At 46.5% G+C, this 7,178-nt stretch overlaps 1 protein-coding gene across 3 annotated transcripts in view; it reads left to right on the top strand.

Moving 5' to 3' along the window:
* The first annotated feature begins 1,119 nt into the window (after positions 1–1,119).
* Positions 1,120–7,178, top strand: part of Mindy2 (MINDY lysine 48 deubiquitinase 2) — a 58,799-nt gene continuing 52,740 nt past the window's right edge. For all 3 annotated transcript variants that reach the window (XM_076576636.1, XM_006979271.4, XM_015997942.3), the window contains exon 1: positions 1,120–2,026. In XM_076576636.1, the coding sequence (XP_076432751.1) occupies positions 1,256–2,026 (771 nt within the window). In that variant the 5' untranslated portion in view covers positions 1,120–1,255. The remainder of the gene's footprint in view (positions 2,027–7,178) is intronic.

The following is a 7,178-nucleotide window of genomic DNA, read 5'->3' as shown; positions in this document are numbered from 1 at the left end:
GAGAGAAAGGACCATAATTTCTGAGAAGATAACAATGCCATCTTTAATGTGAAACACAGTACTCAACAACATACTTGGTGCTAAAATGTGAAGGAGCAAAACAATGCATTTATTTTGTCTACCTTTCTAGCCAGTATAAACAGATGTACCAGGTATTTGTATGTCTGACCCTGAAGGAAGACCTGTCTTGTTCATTTTTATATCCTCTGAGCCTAGACAACTTTGAAAAGAGAAGGTCCAGAAAGAAATCCTTTTCCAAAACGGGTCAGAAGATCTGTATCCACTCTTGCCAAAAATATTTTTGCAGGCAACTCTGACCTCTTTGCAGACGTCAAAGCTTCATGGTAAGTCAATTCTAATTAGAAAAAGTCACTTTTTCTGGAGCAGGCGCTTCCCACTCCGTGCAAAGTGGAGCCAAGTAAACAGAACCGCAAAGACTTGGCTTACTTCAAACGCAAACTAATTTATTATTATTGGCCCAAATTTACCCTCTCTCCTGGGGCGTAGGCCAGTATCCACAACCGCACTGAAGCCTCGGCAAGGCATACCAGTAGCTGGTGGGGAGCACAGCGATTCTCAGCCAAAACCCAGGGAGAGCTGCCCCCGTGCAGCGCCGTCTTCCAAAAGCCTCCACTCCGTCTTTAAAAATCTGCATTTCCTAAGAAATGCTTCCAGTTTTCAATATTAAAAGCTAAAGAAACAGCTCTCCTAGAGCCCTTCAGGGAATGGCTCCCTTCCAAGTGCTACTGCCACTTTCGGGGTTCACCAGGCACAAGCCCAAAGCCGGACCACACTGGCTACGGCGGCCTTGGCGACAGCCTTTAAAGTAACCGCGCGCAGCAGGGATGCCCGGGAGTTCAACTTCCGGCCCACACAGAGGCTATTTTCCTACTGGCGTTGCGGCTGCGGGAGCACTTTGGCCACGCCCCTAACCACGCCCCCAGCCTCTCTCTGCGTTTTCCTGGGCTTGAACGCGCGGGAGGGGCGTGGCCTCGGGGGAGCGGCGCTCCCCGTGTGGGTCCCGGCGCCTCGCCGAGCGCGGTCACGCGGAGGCACGCTCGGACCCGGCGGGCGGGTGCGAGCGCGCGCGCGCTCGCGAGCGCACGCGCGCTCCCGCCGCCCTCTCCGGTGACGTGCCTGGCCGAGGCCGCGCTAGGGCGCTGGAGCTGCCACTGAGCGGCTGTCATGGCGTCGGAGGCGCTGGCTGAGGAGAGCCGGCCGCGGTGTCTATAGGACCAGGGGCGGGCGGCCGGGGATGGAGAGCGGCCCTGACAGCCCGCAGCCTCTGGAACTCGGGGTGGCGGCGGGCCGGGAGTCGCCGCCGGAAGGGCGACGGCACGGCGGGCGCGAGGCTGAGGATGGTCTCGCAGGACGCGCGGAGGAGAGCGGCGGGCAGGGGGCGGCGGCCGCGCGGAGCAGCCCCGGGGACCCGACGTCCCCCTCCCAGCTGGGCTGCGGCGCGGGCTCCGACTTGAAGGACAGCGCGTCGCCGAGCCCCGCCGCCTCGGAGGCGCCCCCGAGAGGGCAGCACAAGGTGACCGCCTCCCCGGAGCTGGCCGAGGCCGCGGCTGGCCGAGGGTCGGGGCCGGTGGCCGACGCGGGCACCTGCAGGGTGGAGCAGGCGGCCGAGGAGCCCAGCAGCGCCGGCGCCCTGAGCAGCAGCTGCAGCGAGCCGAGCCCCCCTGGGGACTCGCCCAGCCTGGACTCCCTGGAGTCTTTCTCCAACCTGCATTCTTTCCCCAGTAGCTCTGAGTTCAATAGTGAGGAGGGAGCCGAGACCAGGGTCCCCGAAGACGTGGAGGAGGGCGCGGCGGGGCCGCCCAGGGCTGCACCTCTGTGCAAAGAGGAGGAGGAGGAGGACCCGGCTCAGGTGCTAGCGGCCTCCAAAGAACGCTTTCCCGGCCAGTCGGTGTATCACATCAAATGGATCCAGTGGAAAGAGGAGAACACGCCCATCATCACGCAGAATGAGAATGGACCCTGCCCTTTGCTGGCCATCCTCAATGTTTTGCTTCTGGCCTGGAAGGTACAGTCTGCAGCTTTCTGCTTCCTACAGCTTGTGGGGAGGGGCAAAATGGGGTGAGGAAACTGCTGTTTGTCAGCTGATGGCTTCCTTGTTTCTTCATTCATCAGACCTCCTTTTTTTGAGATAAGGTTTCTCTGTGTAGCTTAGGCGGTCCTCGAACTCATGATCTTCATGCTTCGGCCTCTGGAGTGCTAGGCATGCACCATCACGTCTAACAGCCCCTTCTTCTTACATGAAATTAATTCCAGGATTTCTTTATTGAGCGATTATTCATGTATGTATGTATGTATGTATGTATGTATGTGTCAGGAAGAACTGCCCCTAACTTCAGGTAGGTCCCTTTGGTATTAAAAGTTCAAGGTTGTAACTGATGGTGTACTTCTGAACAGATAGAATCTAGACCCTACACCTACACCTTCTGAATGTTTTTAGTTATATTCGCCCATATGTTACTCCTTCTTACTGACATTATCACATACGCAAAACAGTGGAGATTGGAAAAAGTGATCTTCAGAGTTACTGTCAACCTGATATCATGGAGTAAGTTTTAATGATTATATATACACTGTTTTCTAGAAAATGCTGCCTGCCACCGTTGGGTGTGGATACATGAAGGAATAGAGATAGTGAAGATACAGCCAGCCCTTTTAGATAAATTCCATTTAAGGAAAAACATTGGGCTGAGCCCACTTATCATAAATTACTTGTTTTCAAAGACTATATTTTCATCTTGTGTATGATTTTTACTTGCCTTGTTTCTTAGGCTCTACTTCAAAGGTTTGGCATTTTTACCAGCAACTATACATTAGAATGTGTGAAGGAAGCTAAAACTATTAACAACTAAAATAAGAAATGATAAGTCTAAGATACTTGAGCACAAAAGGGGAACAGCAGGTGTATTAAGGCCTCAGAGTAAAGTGTCATATTTAAGCTTGCAGATTCTGGGTGCTAAGAGGGTGCATCTCAGCACCTGTTTTCAAATTGATCATTTCATCTGCAGTTAAAACGGTCCCTAGAAGAACAGCTTGAATTTTGCTAACCAGTTAGGAAGAAGTGAGATGGATGGTGAGAGAGGAACCCCAAACACCCAATGTTGCAGTTCCATGTTGAGTATCCGGGACTCTTGATGGAATGAATCATCTGGGTTCCAATCATCTGGGTCAGTCTGTGAAGGAGTATGCATGTTAATGAATTTGAAGATTATTTTGATTAACCTATGCCTACAACATTCCAGGGCTTTTCTATCCCAGAGTTCCAAACTTCCACATTCTTTCTACAAACCAGTTCAGTCTAAGAGCTACCTAGTCAGGTCAGTCATAGCAAAGGCTCCATTCCTGAGTACCAGTTTTCTGGCATCGTTCCTTTTCTCACTGCTGTAACAAAATACCTGAGAAAAGCAGCTGAAGGTAGGGTTTATTTCTGCTCACAGTGTGAGGGTACAGTCCATTAATTCAGGGAGGACATGGGAGCTGGAGCCTGAAGTAGCTAGTCACATTGCATTCATAGTCAGGAGGCAGAGGCAGATGACTGCTCAATTGGACTTATCCTTTTTATGTAGTCCAAACCCACATCCAGAGTGGGAGGAGCACTTACCATGGCCTGGATTACTTTGTGGATATATGAGCCTTGAATTGACTCTGAAAGACAGATTCAAATGTGTAACCACATTTGGGTTCCGGTTTTGTGGAAGACGCTATCAATGCCAAGACTGTACAGAGTACATCAGCCTTCTGGTAGCTCGGTATATGATAAGAAGGCAGACATAAAGAGTAATTGTAGTCCTAATGTGCTAAGGAAGTAATCCCCCCCCCCCCCGGCCAAAAAAAAGGCGGGGGTGGGTAACTGGGAATGGGATCTCAGGGGGAGGCTTTAGAGATGAGACACACTGATTCAGGTCAGAAGACTGAGTGAGATAAGGCTTCTGGACAAAAGGGTACATTTGAAGAAAGATCGGAGATAGTTTATTTTGATCCCCTCCAAGTTTGGTTGAAATGGAGTGGAGAAGGGGAAAGAAAGGGTCGTAAGCAAGCAGTAAATTTGATGGGTTTGGTTAGTCTGTGAATGAGCGTGCGTGCTAGTGAATTTGAAGATTTTTTGAAAATCTGTGGTTCTCAGCTCTTTCTCTGCCTGTAGGGTATTTATGCCAACAAAAACCAGTCATTATTAATGATTGCTAGAGAGATGGGTGAGAGAAACAATGTCAAGTAGTGTTCGCAAGGTGAGCCAGGGTGTCTAGAGGTCAAAACTGTTTCCCTAATAACGCAAAAATGCTATTTGCCTTTTGGAAGTCAGCAGAGATTTCTAGACTCTTTGATGGATGGATGATGATTGAGGTTAAAAAGGAGAACAAAAGGACATCCACTATACACAACACACAGACATAAGGCCAGCGGTTGGTGTTTTTCTCTATCACTCCCAGTATCTTGTTGGGGTTTTTTGGAGACAGGTCTCAGTTGAATTTGCTCTTTTAGTTAGACCGCCTGACCAGTGAGCCCTGGCTTTGCCCGTTCTACTTCACCGCCCTTCAGTGCTGAGGGACGGAAGTATGGCTGGCACCACAGCCCAGTTTCTACATGGCTGCTGGGGATCTAAGCTCAGGTGCACTTTCTCCACTGAGTCATTGTCCCAGCTGCAAGTTTCTGTATTTTTTCCAGTTTCTTTTCGTGGTTAGCATTCTATTATACAAAATGATGGGTTTCACTATGACATTTTCATACATATATAATATACTTTGATCATATTCATCTTATTACATGATGCTGATTATATAGAAAGTAATGGATTTCATTATAATATTTGGGTTTTGTTTGTTTGTTTGTTTGTTTTTGAGATAGTGTCTTATATATCACAGGTTGGGCTCTAGCTTGCTGTGTAGCCTGAGGATGATTTTTGAACTTCTGGTTCTCCTGCCTCAACCTCCCAAGTACTGGAATTACAAGCATGTTCCCAGTTTATGTGGTTCTGGGGTTAACCAGGGCTTCATGTATGTTAACAGGTGCCTGTCAACTGAGCTACATCTCCAGCCCTCATTATAGCATTTTCTTTTTTTTTTTTTCCTTTTATTTTATTTTACAATACCATTCAGTTCTACATAATCAGCCACGGATTCCCTTATTATAGCATTTTCAAACATGTTTGTAGTGTGCTCTGATCATCTTCACCTGACTTCAGGGGCTAGTTTCTTCTTTAGTGTATATGGGTGTTTTGCCTGCATGTGTATCTATGTACCACATGCATGTCTGGTGCCCAGGTCCTCTGGAAGAGAAACCAGTGCTCTTAACCACTGAGCCATCTCTCTCTAGACCTGAGGATAAGTTTCTTAGTTTATAAAGAGCACCTATAAATAAGCAAGAAAAAAATCAATAGCAAAAAACTCCACCAAGTGGTGGTGGCACACACCTTTAATCCCAGTACTTGGGAGGCAGAGGTAGGTGAATCTCTGAGTTCGAGGCCAGCCTGGTCTACAGAATGAGTTTCAGGACAGCCAAGGCTGCACAGAGAAACCCTGTGTTAAAAAAAAAAAAAAAAAAAAAAAAAAAAAAAAAAAAAAAAAAAAAGGAGGGAGGGAAGGAAACTTAAAGTTTAGATGGCCATTTCCTGTTTTATCACCTTGAAGTAAAGTTCTATGTCTATGAGCATCTTTCCAGACTGTTTGCTGTGGTTCTCCCTACTTTTTGATGACATCTCATCTCTTCTCCCAGGTGCTTTCTCCAAATCCTTCACTAATTTTTTTCATGCTATCTTTTCCTAAAGTAAGCATAAAACTCTTTTGAGGTTTTCCAAGTGTGTTTATTGCTTATAAAAAGGAAAAACAGATGGTGAGCCAAAGGTTTTATCTTAGCCTCTGCCTACTCTGTTTTAAATATAGATCTTGTAAGGAAAAATTTAAAACTTTACACAGTAGTGGAATCTTATCTACATAAAAGATTTGAGGAACAGTTCTAGGGCTTCCTTTCCCAATTTCTCCTAAGAATTAGAAGTAATATGTGTCTCTGGACTTATGAGAACAGTGTGATCCCCCGTGGGTGGATGCCTGATTCTGGTAGTATTCCTTCAATGAAAAAGCCTTCCTTTTCCTTTCCAATCATGCCTATGGAGGTCCAGGTAAAGGACATTGGATTTTTTAATACATGTCTTACCAACAAACTAGTTTGACTATAGTAACTTTTTGTTTCTACTTTGGTTTGTTTGTTTGCTTGCTTGTTTTGAAACAGGGCGTTGCTATTTAGTCACTGCTTTTGAACTCTCAGTCCTCTGGGTTCAGCCTGTTGAGTGCTGGAGTGCTAGAGTTACAGGTGTCCAGCAACATTCCTGGCTTAAGGTGAACTTTGATACTGTTCCCCCATTATTCTCCACTTTTTAAAAAAATAAGATACTTCCATGTATCTTTTTTGGGGAGAGGGGCTGTTTTTCATGCATGTATGCATGTATATCACATGTATGCCTGGTGCTGATGGAGGCCAGAAGAGGGAACAGTCTTTGGAACTGGAATTACATATGATTGTGAACCGAGATGTGAGTGCTGGGAATGGAACTCTGGTAAGTGCTCTTAACCTTTGAACCACCTCTTCGGCCACTTATTCTCTACTTTTACTTTTTAAATTATTTTTATTTTATTTGTATGATTGTTTTGTCTGTATGTATGTCTGTGTGTGCCTGTGCCTTTGAAGGCCAGAGGAGGCCAGGAGGCATCAGATCCACTGGGAATAGAGTTAATAGGCAGTTGTAAACTGCCATGTGGGTGCTGGAAATTGAGCTTGGGTACTCTGAAGGGACAGCCAGTGATCTGGAGCCACTGAACTATCTTTCCAGTCCCTTGTTCTCCAACTTTTAATTAATTAAGTTGCTTTGTCTTTAGTTCAGTTTTGTGACAGGTCTCAAATTCACTATTCTCTGTCATTCTCCTGGGAGTGGGACTACAGATCTGGACCACTATGCACTGCTTGTTTTGAATGTTTTGTTTTTGTTGTGCTAGGGATCTGATGACATAAAACAAAAACCCGTCTCTTATCTTCTGGTAAGTTTGATGGCAGCTTGTGCTTTGTTGAGAGAGCCTGTCTGAAAAGATCAGATCAAGCGAAACAAACAAGCGGTGTTGCTCCACTGTTTTGGAGCCAAAAAATGAGTGGCACTGTCTGGGAACACAAATTTA

The sequence above is a fragment of the Peromyscus maniculatus genome, chromosome 7 (genome assembly GCF_049852395.1).
Source record: "Peromyscus maniculatus bairdii isolate BWxNUB_F1_BW_parent chromosome 7, HU_Pman_BW_mat_3.1, whole genome shotgun sequence".
In the NCBI taxonomy this organism is placed as follows: domain Eukaryota; kingdom Metazoa; phylum Chordata; class Mammalia; order Rodentia; family Cricetidae; genus Peromyscus; species Peromyscus maniculatus.
Note: the sequence above shows the minus strand (reverse complement) of the source record. Positions and strands in the feature narration are given on the sequence as shown.